The sequence below is a fragment of the Mirounga leonina genome, unplaced genomic scaffold, assembly GCF_011800145.1.
Source record: "Mirounga leonina isolate KUSES-001 unplaced genomic scaffold, KU_Mleo_1.0 Mir_53, whole genome shotgun sequence".
NCBI classification, from domain to species: domain Eukaryota; kingdom Metazoa; phylum Chordata; class Mammalia; order Carnivora; family Phocidae; genus Mirounga; species Mirounga leonina.
In genome coordinates this window covers 103,430,522-103,446,770 of record NW_023270807.1, presented here as the reverse complement: position 1 = coordinate 103,446,770, position 16,249 = coordinate 103,430,522, and the positions used below count along the sequence as shown (strand labels likewise).

The window sequence follows — 16,249 nt, the reverse complement described above, 5'->3', positions numbered from 1 at the left end:
AATCTAAGGAAGAAGAAACCTAGTATTTTAAAATTTTGAGTTAAGTGCAGGGTGACCAACAAAATCTCTATGCTTCTTTCAACAGTTTGACATGAAGGTATTCCTCTCAGTGGAAAAGAAGGAAGAGAAAATAAAAGTATTTTTCCCTCACTGATGTGTTGGCAGTTGCCATATGTTACAAAATTTTTGCTGATGATTTTCTCCTGCTTCTGGGGATTTGGTTAAATTCCCAGAAGAGTTAAACCACATAAAGTCATTGCTATGGAAACAGCAACCAGGTCTTTTCTTGTGTTTGCAGTGATTTGCTGTTGAGTAATCAGACTGCATATTATGCATTTTTTTACATGTGTATGTTTGTGTATTGGAGAACAAGGTAGCTTTTCATTTCTGTGACTGCTAAAAATTATTTTTTAGCTGCCAATTAAAAAAAGAAGAGCTCTGATATTCCTGTGTCCGAAATATTGTTCAGGGTGTTTTTATGACAGGGATTGAAGTGTTGACATGGTCCAAGACAGGAGTTAGGATTTTAGGTTAAGTCCCTGTCTCAGGATGCGTTTGCTAGAGAAAGAGGCTTTTCTCCTAGAAAACATTCTTAGAGGTTAATAACTGAGTCCTGAAACAAGTAGGCAGCATGCGTTACAGCCTTCTTTCTATTTCAACAATGAGAGAAATGTTTTGCAGTTATGCAGTTAAAATTGTGGTTGCTAGAATTTTATACTGAATTTAAATAGCCTTTTAGACATTTCTTCTCTGCAGCATAAGCTAATAATAAAAAAATGCGGCAGGGTGTTAATTGCATCCCATTGCCTTTCCACATTGGGAGTTCCAGAGTTCCATAGCTCTCTAGATTCTTCACTGAGTCTTTCCTCAAAGCACAGTGGGAAAAGAGGTGATGGGGATAGTGGAATATTCATCTCAGGTCAATTTTACCCTATACTGTTTCCTTCTTCTGTGAGAAGTTATTTGGTCTGTTACTTATGCCTAGATGATAATGACTCCCATGTATGTCTCTATTTACATTACTCTGACAATGTGGAGACAATTTTATTTTTGCTTACTCCATGAATGGAGTGACCATACCCTGGATGCTAGAAAGCTGAAAAGACTAATACTCTATGTAAATAAGCAGTCAAGTACAAGTCCAGTCAGAATCAATCTAGGAATCATGTTGAATAAAAAGAGTTGTTAATGAGGAAATAAGCATACTGGAATATGCATGACATCTTAAGACATAAGATGTGACATAAATGAGCCAGATTTTAAGAGTTAGCAAATATTACCAAAAATTGTACATAATCTGAGTACAAACAGGATAGATGCTATATTATTTTAGCTAGCTAATTCAGATGCTGTTGTAGGAATTACACAGCATGTCTCTTTAGGAAGCAAGAAGATAAAAAAAAAAAGTTGAATACTGAAGTCCATTCCATTTAATCTTGTTTTTTTGAGTACCTAACATGTACTCATGTACTCAGTCCTAACAAGAAGATACAGATGAACAAGATACAACTTCTGGGCTAAAAAATTTTAAGATCTTAATGGGGAGAGTGGGAGGAATAAGACTCATTTAACAAAAGCAAGCAGAGTAAAGTAAGTGCTACAGAAAGATAGAAGGTACTCGAGGTATTTAAAGGTGAGCAGGAACTCAAAATATGGAAGATCACATCTAAGTAATCTGTGATCCAAGTGGGAGGATCTGCACACAGAGAGGGGAGCCGTGGAAAGGAGGGATGGAAAAGAAATTTGAGTGATGTTGAATGCTGGGTTAGTTGTTAGTTTATTTCAGTAGATAATGGATGACCATTTTTAATCAGGGTACTCATATAATTGATGATATACTTTTTTAAAAAATTATTGATCATAATTTGTTCTAAAGTCATGAAAAGCCAGCAAGAGTCAGGCTGGACAAATACCTGAGATATGCTATATTTTAGAAAAATTATGTCGCTCTAGAATGTGGGGTAGAAGCATATAAGGGGACAAAGGAAATCAGAAGAATTAGGAAACTTCTGTGGTAGCTGGGGTGGTGGTAGATAGAGAAAGCAAAAGAGAGACTGGAGGGCTTCCATAGCATGCCTATCAAGGTGAGGATCTTAGTCTTTGTACCTCTATTACTTAATTTAGTCCCTAGAAGGTTTCCCAGTGATCCTATTTTTTGAACTATAATTTGAGAAGGGATCTCAAAATAGAAGTAAATATTTACTATTGGGAAAATCCTGAATCTATAATTGTTGACCTCAGTGGCATTGCTCTCAAGCATAGATGATCCACTACCTTCTTTATCTGCTCCATACCCAGTGGCTAACGATCCCTAGAAGATGTCGTGAAATAATACTGATTAGGTTACCTGCAAATTTGTGCAATGTAACTAGTCCATTTTATTCATGACTATAAGCATCTAAGTTATTTTTTAGTGAATATCCATTACCTGATGTGATTAAAGAGATTCTTTCCCCAGTGACTTGTATTGCCACATTTACAGTATCAAAATTCATATATATAGGCTTATTTCTGCAATCTCTGTAGTCTTTTATTGACATTTTATCATCTATTTTGTCAGTATAGTAGTTAGATTCTACGTTTATGCTTTATTATTCAGTAGAACATTACTCTCTTTGGCACTATCTTCAGGTAAATTTTTGGATTTGATTTTCAAGTTTAATTTTAAAAATCACATTTGGATTTTGATTAAAATTTTCTTGAATTTGTCTAGATTAATTTGGTGAGAACTGCTATCTTTAAAGCATTGAATCATTTCATCTATGAACATGGTATATTTCTCCTTCAGTTCTCATTTTATGATTTTAAGTACATTTTTCTTCTTATAAGTGTAGCATATATCTTATTGAGTTTGTTCTTACACCTTTTATAATTTTTCTTGCATTTGTGAATGGAATCTTTTAATTCCATTATATTTTATGATTATTATTGCTGATGTGAAAATAGAAGGCTTATTTTTTCACATTTGTCTTATACTAGTCACCCTACCTTATAGTTGGAATTTGTTTTGTTTCTAGATAAGCTATCCTAGCTTTATGTAATGGCCATTTTAGCTTGTCCTCTCTAATATTTATGATTAATTTCTTTTTCTTACTTGTGTGATCAGAATTTGCCTGAAGTTTATTTGCTCTTTTACTCTAAAAAATAGTCTTTGGCATTATTGGTTGCACATTATTTTTATTATCCAGTTAATAAAATTCTGCTTTATCTTTATGAATTATTTCATTTTATTTAGAATTATTTTGTTGGGCCTTTGCTAGCTCCTTAAATTAATTGCCTAGTTGATTCACTTTCATATCTTTTTCCTAGTAAATATGTGCGGGTTCTGCATACCTCTTTGACTAGAACTTGCAGTTTGTGTTATGTAATACTTTCACTGCTGGCCATTTGCAAACAGTAAGGTTTAAGAGTAATTTAACTTTTAATTTCTTCTGTAACCAAACCTAGTTTTAGAAGAATGCTTTTAAATTTCAAAATGAATGCTCACTTCAGCAGCACATGCTGAAAATTGAAACAATACAGAGATTAGCATGGTCCCTGCACAGGGATAACACACAAATTCATGAAGCGTTCCATATTTTTGTTAACTGAAATTAAAATGAAAACTTAAACACACACACAATATTTAAAAATATTTCAAAGTGAATATGTTTTCAGCTGTCTGCATGGGATTCACAAAAGGTCAGTGACAAAAGGTCAATAACATAATTTAAGGAACCATGATCTTTATAGAAAAAGATTGTAAGTTTCTTCATTGACAGCAGCTATGGCAATCTCTCTTAGCAGTATGGTTACACAAAACTGAAGGTGACTTCCCCTTGTGATCTACAAGTCTTCTCGAGAACAGACTTCTACAGTTTACACCATTTGTTCTGGGAAGATTCCTGTGTAGTTTTTTGAAATGCTTCTATCCTCATGGTCTCAGATTCATTTTTTTTTGTCTTTATAATTATATTCCTGGCCCTTTTTGACTATTCTGGAGTTGTTTCTCTATTCATCAAGAGCAAGGAACTGTGAAGATACCAGCACATGTCTGAATTAGCTAGAAAGGACAATTCGAAGGTCAGTTTTCCAGGGAGACCCTTCTCATCAGGATAATGTCTTAAGCCTTTGAGGTCTATTCCTGCACTATCCTTTTGTTGTTAAATTCTAATTTCTCTCCCTACAATGTTATGCTGTCCTAAATAAAGCCAAAGCAAATAAGGTTCTATCTTCCTCAAATTACACAACTATAGTAAGCAGAAGATTGAAAAATAATTTTTTTAGTAGGCTTTTGTCTTTCTTGAAGTAATTTTAGGTTCTGAGCAAAATTGAGAGAAGATACAGAGATTTCCCATCTGTCTCCATCCCTATACATTCATAGTCTCCTCCATTAGCAACATTCCCTCCACCAGAGTAGGATATTGTTACAACTGATGAACCTACACTGACACATCATTATCAGCCAAAGTTCATAGTTTACATTAGGGTTCCCTCTTGGTTGTGTATTCTGTGGGTTTGAACAAATGCATAATGACATGTATCCATCATTATGGTATCATATCGAGTATTTTCACTGCCATAAAAATCCTCTGTACCCCGCCTATTCAGCCCGCCCTCCCCCTTAGCCCATTGGCAGTCACTGACCTTTTACTATCTTCATAGTTTTGCCTTTTCAGAATGTCATATAATGTAATCTGCAAACAAAGGCAGTTTTATTTCTTCCTTCCCAATCTGTATACCTTCTTTTTCCTTTTTTTGTTGCATTAGCTAGTATTTTCAGTACAGTGTTGAAAAGGAGTGGTGAGAGGACCTCCTTGCCTTGTTACTGATCTTAGTGGGAAAGCTTCAAGTTACTCACCATTTATGAAGTTGGCTGTAGGATTTGTAGATCTTTTGAATCAAGTTGAGAAGGTTCTCTCCTATTCCTGTTTACTGAGAGTTTTTATCATAAATGGGTCATAGATTTTTCAAGTGCTTTTTCTGTATCTATTGATAGGATCATGTGATTTTTTTTCCCTTCTTTAGTCTGTTGATGTAATGGATTACATTAATTAATTTTTGGATATTGAATCAGCCTCACATGCCTGGGATAAATCCCACTTGCTTGTGGTATATAATTTTTTTATACATTGTTGGATTCAATTTGCTAATATTTTGCTGAGGACTTTTATATCTATGTTCATTGAGACATGTTGGTCTATAGTTTTCTTTTCTTGTAATGTATTTGGTTTTGGTAGTAGAGCAGTTCTGGCCTCACAGAATGAGTGAGGAAGTGTTTCCTCTGCTTCTGTCTTCTGAAAGAAATTGTAGATAATTCGTATAATTTCTTCCTTAAATGTTTGATAGAATTCACCAATGAATCCATCTGGGCCTAGTGCTTTCTGTTTTGGAAGGTTATTAATGTTTCAACTTTTTAAATAGAGATAGACCTGTTTGTATTATCTATTTCTTCTCATGTTAGTTATGACAGATTGTATCTTTCAAGGAACTGGTCCATTTCAGCTAGGTTATCAAATAATATTTCTTCATTATCCTTTTGGTGTCCAGTGGGATCTATAGTGATGTCCCCCTTTTTCATTTCTGGTGTTAGTAAATTGTGTCCTCTTTTTTTTCTTAACTAGCTAAATAATACATATTTTTACTTTTGGCCTATCTAGATACTTGGAATTTAATAAGTATAATTTACTTACTGAATCTTTAATACTCTGATTCCAAAATTAGCTCATTGTGCTTATTTGATAGAAGGATAGGTGAAGGGGATAATAATGAGATAAAGAATGAACATTTTGACCAAATAATGAATGTTTAGCAAATATTTATTGAGAATCTACTATCTTCCTGGCACAATTGGCATTTGGAGATACGTGAGTGAGTAATAACAGAGGCAACAGCCCTCTTGCATAGAATTTACAATCTGGTGTATATATTATGTCAGGGTAGGGAGACAATTAGGTAAATATAAGAATAGGATGATTTCTGGTAGTGAATAAGTTCTATACAGGAAATAAGGTAGGAGTATATAATAATGGGGGGTTGGAGGAAGGATCTTGATTTAGATGACTGGTTGGGGAGGACCTCCCAGGAAAAGGTGATCTGAGAGCCAAATGGCACAAAGCAACCTACACATGAAAACAATAGTTGGCAAAGTGTCCCAGCCAGAGAGAAAAAAAGATGCAAGGGCTCTAGGACTAGAATAAGTTTTGCAGTTCAGGAAACAGAAAGAAATTCAGTGTGGCTATTATAGAGTGGGCAGGGGAAGCTCAGGAGGGATTGGAGAAGTGGGTAGTAGCTGGCTTATGTGGCAACTAGTGGGTCCCGTAAGGTGTTTGGATTTTGTTCTAAGTGCAACGGGATGATCTTGGAAGCTGGGGAATGTTATGGGGTGCCTTATGTTTTAAAAAGATTACTTCACTATATGGAAAATGGGTATTAGGAATCTGTAGTAGACCACGTATCTAGTTGTTGAAATATGTCAACAGTGAAATGATGGGTGCTTGGACTAAGTTGATAGCAGTGGAGTGGGTCAGGGGGCAGAAAAAATATACATTTGGGATATATCATACACATAAAATATAAGCGTATAAACATTATAAAAGATTCTTGCCTATTTAGTCTATCTCTAGTATCTAAAAACACTGCCTTAGCACACAGTGAACATTCAAAGAGTATTTGATGGATGAATTGAGTAAATGAATGGATCAGATGTGCAAGGGAAAGAGAGGAATCAGGGATGAGTTACAAGTTTTCCAGCACATTCAGTGTCTTGTATTACTAAATATAATTGCAACTCTTAGGGATTGGTATCATTTCCTGGGAAAAGGTTTGCTAGTAGGGATTTAATGCCATAATTAAATACATAACTCTAAATATGTACACTGTGGATTTCCTATAAGGCAAAACGAAGGATGTTTTACAAGTAATTATAGATCACACCTGACTATAATCATTGAGGTAAGGAAAAGAGAGTGTCATCTTAAAAAGGTAAGAGCATTTATCTGCTCCAAACCTTTGTTTTCTGCTTAGTGAAATAGGTTAACTTCTTCCTTTCTCTTGCCTCACTGCCCCCTGCATCCCTTCCCTCCTTCTGCATCTTCCATTTTTATATTTTGTGCTCATTTGTCTCCATCATGGACCCACATTGTAGATGGACTCAGCAGTTTATGGAGCCAAGGTTGACATATTTATCTACAGTACATTAGATTTGGATCCTTGAATTTAGGCAATTTTCTGGCTTTTTTCCCCTTTTAAATTCGCACTCAACCTCTACCTTGCAAGTATATTTTAAAAAGGAAAAAAAAATCTAAGGAAATGCCTTTTTTTGTGTATTTGCTAATGTTTTTTGTTTTCTTAGGATGTGAGCAGATACAGAAATTTTATGTCTACGTTAAATATTTCACCTAATCCTAGGTGCTCATATGATTGGACTAATACATTTTAAAAACAAATAGAATATTTGTTTTAAGAATGTAGAGCTGCTTATCAGATACTTGGACCACAGACTCAACCTAAGATTATTTCTAAAGATCACTGCCATAAGATACAATAATAATAAAAAAGAACAACATTAAAGATTGCCCAATAGACTAGGTTTGTTCTTATTAATAAAAGCAATAATATGGTAGAAGAGTATTGAGTCAGCTTCCTTAATAGAAACATCAAATACCCAGGAGAAGAAAGGTATATGATTCTGGTGGAAAAGGTAAATCTAATACAAAAAAATGAGGGAAATCAAAATGAAACTACTCTTTCTCAGACTTAAAAGAGTACAAGTACTGGCTTTGTACTTGGATGCTTTGTCTTGCTCAATCTGATTTCGAATAGAATTTATTTTACTGGCCATCTTTTTTTTTTTTTTGGTTTTAATCCCCTCTTTCCCAGCTAGTATTCTTCGAACATTCTATTCTCCATTTCTAAGCTCTTCTATCATTGCTTTACACAGAGCCCAACCTACCATGACCATGACTCAGGTTCTGCTCCTGATTGGAACTAGATTATCGCCAAGTGCCCAGTACAAATGCCAAGCAGAGAATCTGATTATACAGCCTGTCTCCTAGGTTGCTGGCCAGCTTATGAATTTCCTGGTCTGGTGCCCTATGGCCCTGTGAGAACGGAGTTTGCCATGTAAAACCTGGCCACTTCAGAAACAGAGGCTCTGGGTGGGGGTTTTTTCCTTGGAAGACAGAAGAGTGGGAACAGGGCTCTGAGCCTTGGTCTGTCTGGTTCATGTGGCTATCATCTCAATCACTGTCTATTGCTTGATTTGAAGTTTTTCTTCATTGGGCTTTATTCAAAAGACAGTTCATCAAATATATTTATAGTATAGCATAGTGTTTGAGGCTGTGGGTTTTGAGTCATAACCTATGTCTGTCTCCTTATAGGTTTGGTCAAAGTTTTTAATGTTCCAACAGTCTCTCCCTTCTATCAGGGCAAATGACACTTTTTTCATAGGGTTGTTTCAAAGATAATGAGGTCATGTTGGTACAGTAGTTAATGTGGTATCTTTTACATCCTAAAAACTCAATACCTAATGGCTATCTCCACCAGCAGCAAGAACAGACAGTCTCTCAATTCTGCCATGGGAATGTTCTTGATCAGTAGTATCCTTATTGTTAAAATGAATTATCCAGATTTGTCTTAGTTACATGATTCAAATTTGTCTGTCAGTATCATTCTAAGTGTTGCTTAGAATTGCTATGTTGGAGAGTCGTCAGAATCACTAATTAGAGGAAGCCTGTTAAAGTTTTTGAATCTCTTGGCATCAGGTGTTCTATTAAATAACATTTGCAAAGTCTTAATAGCTACACATAATGTCGAAATGACTATGTAGTTACCTTTTTGTGATAAGTGCCTTCCGTGGTCTTTTCCTTTCTCAAACACTTGGAACGTCCCACATAAAGCAGGGAATACTGTTTTCTACGTAAACCCTCCCAAGTATTTCATGTTTGGGAGCTAACCTAGTCTTCCTTGGGACATCATGTAGACTTTTTCAGTCTCAAACAGGGTTCCTTTCAAATTCTGATATGAAACATGGCCTGTGAATTTCCTTCGGCACTTATGTTCTAAATAGAAAATAAAAACCACATTCTAGAAAGCACAAGGAAATACCAAAAATAAGATAGTGGGGGAGGCAAAGTTGAAAATACTGCATTTAAAGAGATAATCTGCATACAGTGTTCTCGACAGCCAAATTCTGGGCCTACGGGAGCATGCCTGCCCTGTCAGAGGCAGACAATAGGGTGGGTTACGTGGGAGGATGGCAAGGGAGCAACACATTCATCTGGCATAATCTTGGAAAAGAGTGAACTTCTAACCATTAGTTAAAATGTTGTTTTGCCTCATTTGCTAAAGTCACCAAGAAAGATCCTATTAAAAATTCAATTTGTTTCTTGAGTCTGTCTCTGCATTACATTGACCTAAGTTTAAAGAAAGTTTACTAGTTGGACCCCTGAGACATCCTGAGCTAGCCTAACAGGTGTAAAGGGTCACAGAGAAAGTAGGTGCTGCTTTATGGATGAGTCTCTACTTTTTAATTGTAACACCAGGCCCTTTCTCTTCCAGTGAGTTGCAGCTGGTATTGCATGACAAATCGGACAGGCTAGTCTTGCTATGTGAAGCATGGTCCATGGGCCAGCAGTTCCAGTATCTCCTAAGAGCTTGTTAATAATTTAGAAGCTCAGAGCCATCCTAGACTGGCTGAGTCCGATTCTGCATTTTAATAGGAGCCCTGGGTTATTGTTCGCCTATTAAAGTTTGAGAAGACTGGTCTACAAACGCGTGGGCCTGCATGGTACGGAATTGAACTTCTATTCCTAATTCCATCACTGATTTACATTTTGGAAAGATCACTTACTGTTTTTCAAGAATCTCCATTTTTTCTCCTCCATAAAATAAAAATAGTTTTCATCTTCCTTGGCAAAGCCTTGGGAACTAGTTGAGGTAAAGTGCGTTATGTGGTGGAGGGAGTGAAAGTCCTGTTACTTTATGCAAGAAGACTGAGACTCTTGAGAAGAAGGCTAGCAATTGCATTGGAAACACTTGACTGTCAGACAGAATTCATTTCTTCTGCTGGAGAAGACAAGGGAGGCGGAAATGATGAACTTGGCTTCTCTTTCTAGCGTGAGACAGACCAGCGGTCTTTACTGGCAATCTTTTTTTCCTTGCTCCTTCCACAATCTGGTAAAATACGATAATAACCTAGTGCTTCCTAATATGATATTATAATGTAGAACAATATTTACATAAAAACACGAAAAGGAGATTTTAAAACATTACTTTATGCAGAAGCCCCATAAAGGCACGGGGTTAACACACCAGCACTACCCTCTCTGGAGGGTTTGGGAAGACTCTCATCTGTGCTCTGGGGTCAGGCGTAAGTTGTATTTTGCTGTGTGCTTTTGTTGTCCTATGAATTCTGTTTATCATCTCCTTTCATTGTTATTGGATGTTCATTTTATGGCCCCGTGAAGACCTAAGCACCAGCCGTTAACAGCAGTAAAAATAATGCAAAGCTCCTAGTTGGGTCATGGACATGGTTGGATCACAGGTATGTCCCCTGAGTATTTAGCGATATATTGTACATCTCTCAGATTATGACACAAAAAAACCAATAGGGATATTTTCTTGACTCCTAACATCACCATTTATTATTTTATTGTCCTTATGTTTATGGGCAATTCTGGAATCCTGTTATTAGAGGTCAGACGTATATATAGTTTTTCAGTTTCAGGTTTCCCCTGAGAAGGGATGGATGGCTAGAGGCAAGAACACAGCAAGAACATTTTCCTTTCAGGTTTCCCTCCATTTCCCTAACAGCTTTAACCTTATCTGAGCATACTTGCTCCTTCCCATTATCTCCAGTTTCTAAATGAATTCAAATAGAAAGTGTTTTTTGAACATTATTTGGTCATATTTTAGGTGAATTCTGCATTAATGTTCAGTAATCCCAACAGGTCCACTTTACCTCTGTGTTAATTTCAAAGTTCCACTATTTCTTGGGGGACTGGAAGATCAAGTTACACATGCAACACACACACAAACACACACACATATGCATACACACACACCACACACAACACATACCACACACACATACCTCATACTACATACACCCCACACTACACACACACATAGACACACACACACATAGACACACACACACATTCTGATTAATGCCCCCAATTTAAGTCAGGGAAAGGAATGTGTATGGGGGAGGAAGATGATTTCTGATATTTGTAACAGCTCCATTTTACATTCTTACCAGCAATGTATAAGGGTTCCAATTTCTCCATATCTTTGCCTACACTTACTACTTTAGCCATCCTGGTTGGTGCAAAGTAGTATCTCATTGTGGTTTTGATTTGTATTTATCTAATGACTAATGATGTTGAGCATCTTTTCATGTTGAGAAAAACTCACTTTTGATATGTGTACACAGTCTGAGCCAAAAAGTCTAATTGTGTTCAAATGCAGTTTTGAATATCTCCTCCTTTTTGGAGTCTGCTTTGGTTGAGAGCAAAGGGGTTTACTGACCAGTACTTTAAGTTAGTCATAAAGTTAGTTCAACATCTTCACCCTCTATTTTATGAAAATATATTGGGAACACCCGTGGTAGCTTTCTGGCAGTAGAAAAGGAAAAATTAATTATTGCTTAAAGATTTCTATTCTTACTAGAGTAAACTGTAAAGTAAGTCAAGTTTACTTGATTTTGACGCTCTTATATTAATATTGTATGCTTTTCTCTCCCCTTTAGAGAGGTCCATTTTTTTCAGTTCTTCCTAATGCCATACTTTTTAGATGGCCCTCTATCAAGCTTGTTCTCAGGATAAGATGTGAAACACATAGACACTAAAAAGTACATGGTGGAAAAACAAATCTCGCTATGCATCTTTATTAAAATTATTTTCAGGGAATAAAGGAAGAAAGGACCAAAGTTCTGAGTGGGATATTAAAGTGATATCGAGAGATGAAGATTTTTCTTTGGGTAACCTATATCATTTGGGGTCCTTTCAGTTGTATGTGACTGAAATCTACAATGAGAGTAGTTTAACAAAGGCAACATATTGGCTCCCACTAGCTGCAAGGTCTCCAACAGAATCACCAAGATCCATGTTTCAGCTATATCTTGTAGATTGGCTCCATTCTTATGATTCTTGGGGTGATCCCTGGAAGCTTCTAGCTCACATCATCAAATGATCAGGAAAAAAGAGAGATTGGTTCCCTGATACCCCAACCAAAGTCTCAGAACTGAGTCTTCCTGGCCCCAGTTAGCCTGACCTGAGACACATGCTCATCCCTGAATCGATGACTGTAGCCAGCATGGTGGAGCTTCCATTAGCTTAGCCTAGTTCACGTGGTCCCCTCTGGATCCTGTGTGTCACTTCACTGGAAGCATTTGGGCTGAGGCTAGCAAGTTGTGGTTAAGAAGTGGGGGTGGAAATATGTGACAGCATGAGAAATGATCACTATTTCCTCAAAGCCACAAAGATCACATGGGATTCCTTCTCTCAAAGGGCAGTTCTAAGAAGGACATTAAAAACTCATCAGAGGCAATGGTTCTCAAGCTTTAGGTTATGTATTAGTTTGCTAGGGTTTGTTTGTCCCACTGCTGTATTTTAGAAGCAGATAACTTGTTTCACAGGTTTACAGATGGAGAGGAATTTTGCCATAGGATGAATCATTCTCTGAGTCTCACCGATACCACATTTAGATGATATTTGGATTAGATTTTGGGTTTAGAATTGATGTTGCAATGGGTTAAGACTCTTGGAGTTGTTGGGATGGGGTGAATGAATTTTACATGAGAGAAGGACATGAATTTGGAGGGAGCTAGATGGTGTATTATTATGGGTTCAATTGTGTCATTCCAAAATTCGCATGTTGAAACCCTAGTTCCGAAGTACCTTAGAATGTGACCTTATTAGAAATGAGGTTGTTGCAGATGTAATTAGTTAAGAGATGTCAGGAAGGTGAGCCCCTAATCCAATACAACTGGTATCCTTATAAAAGAGGGAAATTTGGACACAGAGACATACAAGGAAATCACCCCATGAAGATTGGAGTTCTGCCACAAACCAAGGAACTACCAAAATCTAGGAGAGAGGCCGGGAACAGGTTTTTCCCTAGTGCCTTCAAAGGGAACATAGCCCTGTCCTAACAAAATACCATAAACTAGTGGCTTTGACAACAAAAATTCATTGTCTCACAGTTCTGGAAGTTAGAAGTGTGAGATCAAGGTGTCAGCAGGGCTTGTGTTAGGATCACAGCATCTAATGATCTCAACTTGATTTTAACTGGGTTTATTGTTATTGCTTTTTTCTTATTTTAATAGAAGAAACAAAATTGTCTGAAGATGATGAAATGGAGAAACTCTACAAATCGTTAGAACAAGCTAGTCTCTCTCCTCTTGGGGACCGTCGACCTTCAACCAAAAAGGAGTTGAGAAAATCCTTTGTTAAGCGTTGTAAGAATCCATCCATAAATGAGAAACTTCACAAAATCCGAACCTTGAATAGCACATTGAAGGTAAAAAAATTTCAGATTGTGGATGAACTCTGTAGATGTGGGGCAAGGCTGTTTCTGCAGAGAGATTCATGCTCACTGGTGTGTTTGTATGGGTGGAGGGAGGGCAGTAAAACCAAATATAATCATCTGTAGGGTCAGATGACCTTTGGCATCCTTAAAGCACTGGCTCATTCACACAGTAGCACCCATTGCACTTTCCTACAATAGGCCTTGATTTTTACATTCACTTTGGTATGAAAGTTCAAATGCTAAACTCCTAGACCCTTTACCTAGCACAGTAGATGATAATGAGGGCTTAAGATAGTCAGCTTGTGAGAATAAACAGTAAAAGTAAACAAGATCTTGGAATTTCACCTGAGTCATTAAAGAGTGCCATTCTTCTCCTACTACGTCCAGAAGAAAATCTCTAGATTTCAGATAGAGCCAAGACTTCGTGATTCTCAGCCCCAGGCTCTGGAACCAGGAAACACCATGAGAGATGGGCCATGGGAAGTGTCCCGTAGATTGTAAGGCCAGCAGATGTTTTCACAATGGGAATGGGGGACAGGGTACAAAACGTAGTGAGGCTATTTTCAGGGCCTCCTGAACTAAAATGGTTCTTCATAACAAAAGCAACTTGCTTTCACATGTAGACTGTAGCATGAACAAGAGGGGCCCAGGATACTTTGTAAAATAGTCCCAAATTAGCAGAAGATTTATAGATTCTGAAAAGCCTTGATAGATTCTGCAGTTTAATTTTGATTTGTATATGTTCTTTTGCATCAAGAATTTGAGTCTCTTTCCAGGAAGAAATACCAGCAATCAAAGGACAAGGCTACAAAGAAATGGCTGAGTGACTCTTAGTCAGATGTCCCTGTTAGTCCGTAGAACAGCTAAGCACCCCCAAAAGGCTACAAAAATGAGGCTGAAAAAGAAAAGGCACAGGAGTATTTTAATTATATGAAGAAAACCAACATGTAAAGAAATTCTCCAATGTTGAATGGTGAAACACATCAGTAGCACTCCTGTAAAAGCCAAATATATTATATTCCATGATATGTATGAAGTTGATAAATACGTTTAGTCATTCAATGTAATATACCATAGTATGTTGGGATTTTTCTATCTTATTTGTAATAACTGATATAAGTGAATACATTTTTCATTAGACAAATATTTCCTGAATCTTACTATGTCCCAGACTCTTATTTTTGGGCATTGGGAGCATTGAGTGCACCCCACCGGATGGTGGAAATAGAGAGGAAAACAGAATGCAGTGTGTTGAGAGGTGTAGCTCATACAAACTTGGGTGCTTTGGTAGCCTGGAGGAGGGACATGGCTGCTTGTCTGAGGCCACTGGGGACAAAGTCATGGAAGTGCTGACAACTGGCCCATGAGTAAGAGATGAAGAATATCGGGGTGAGAAGAAAGAACTTTCGTGGAGGAGGAACTGGTCTAAGATGAATGTGTCAGGGGAGGATACATTGCAGCCCACGTTGGGAGAAGCAAGGAACAGGATAAGGAGAGGATGGGCAGTTCAGGCCATTTCTAGAAGGAGAAAGACGATTGTTTTAGCTTTCCACAGAATAGCAACTCAAAACTCTATAGACTGTCACAACACCATGCCCTGACCTGGCCACTGGGAGGCCAGGTTTGAACAAAGAATTTTGGTTCTCTGTGACCTCCTGTTCTCCGTGCACTATGGCCATGGAATTTATGAATTCAGCAGCCTTTTGCTTTTCTCCCCATGTGTTAGTTGTCTATTGTGAGGTAACAAAATACCCCCAAAATTAGCAACTACAAACAATGAACACTTGCTCACTGTTTCTGTGGATCAGGCATCTCTTGATGTGGTTTGGCTGGATGCTTCTCCAGGTCTCCCACAGGCTGCAGTCTTGGCATCAGTTGGGCCCACATTCATTTCTCTACTGGGGAAGGTGTGCTTCCAGGCTCTGTCATTGACTGGTTGGTAGGATTCAGTTCCTTGCAGGTTGTTGGACTGAGGTCCCAGTTTTTCTCCCAGTTCTTTGTCCTGTGGATATACGGTAGCTTCTCCGATGGAAGTTGGCTTTCCTCAGAGTGAGTAACACAGCAACAGGGAGTGAACAAGATGGATCAGACCTGTCTCAGCAGCAACACCACATTACAATTACAATGTTCTATGCATTAGGAGCAAGACACTGGGTCAGCCCACGTTCAAGGAGGGGAATTACATAAAGGCGGGAATGCTGGGGAGCAGGGAGCATCGGGGGCCATTTGGGGGCTGTCGACCACACCCATCTGAAGATCTGCTGTCTCTGTGCATTCCTGGAAAGAAGCCCTCTCCACAGACCCCTTAGAACTCACAAAAGTGTAATGCTGGGCCTGGTGAAACATAATCCATGTTATGTGGTCCTATGAACCTCATCACAAGGTAGGAAGACACACTGATGTGGAAATTGGCCTTCTTGGAAAGATAAAGCACATCAACCTATTCACTGGAGAAAGATAATTTAGTACATGTTTGTTTATTCATGTCAAAAGGCTATAAGAATTATTTTAACTATCTATAATTGAATCAAATTTGATAATAATTATCTTTAAAATTCAGAGTAGTCAGGATAGTGGTTGCCTTTGAGGGGGAGGGAAGAGATTCCTGGGAGGGGCCACAGTACAGCTTCTGAGATGCTGGGTAGGAGTCTCCTCTAACCTCAGTGGGGTTACACAGATGTGTCCATCTTGTTGTAATTCATCAAGCACAAACCTTTTTTTTTTTTTTTTTAAAGAT

At 37.7% G+C, this 16,249-nt stretch overlaps 1 protein-coding gene and 1 non-coding gene across 5 annotated transcripts in view; both read left to right on the top strand.

Moving 5' to 3' along the window:
• IPCEF1 (interaction protein for cytohesin exchange factors 1) overlaps positions 1-16,249 on the top strand; it is a 183,616-nt gene that overhangs the window by 155,038 nt on the left and 12,329 nt on the right. For all 4 annotated transcript variants that reach the window (XM_034991069.1, XM_034991070.1, XM_034991068.1 and 1 more), the window contains one exon: positions 13,310-13,503. In XM_034991069.1, the coding sequence (XP_034846960.1) occupies positions 13,310-13,503 (194 nt within the window). The remainder of the gene's footprint in view (positions 1-13,309; positions 13,504-16,249) is intronic.
• Positions 3,481-3,582, top strand: LOC118001691. Its single transcript, XR_004676799.1, has one exon. It is a non-coding gene; the product is annotated as a U6 spliceosomal RNA (small nuclear RNA).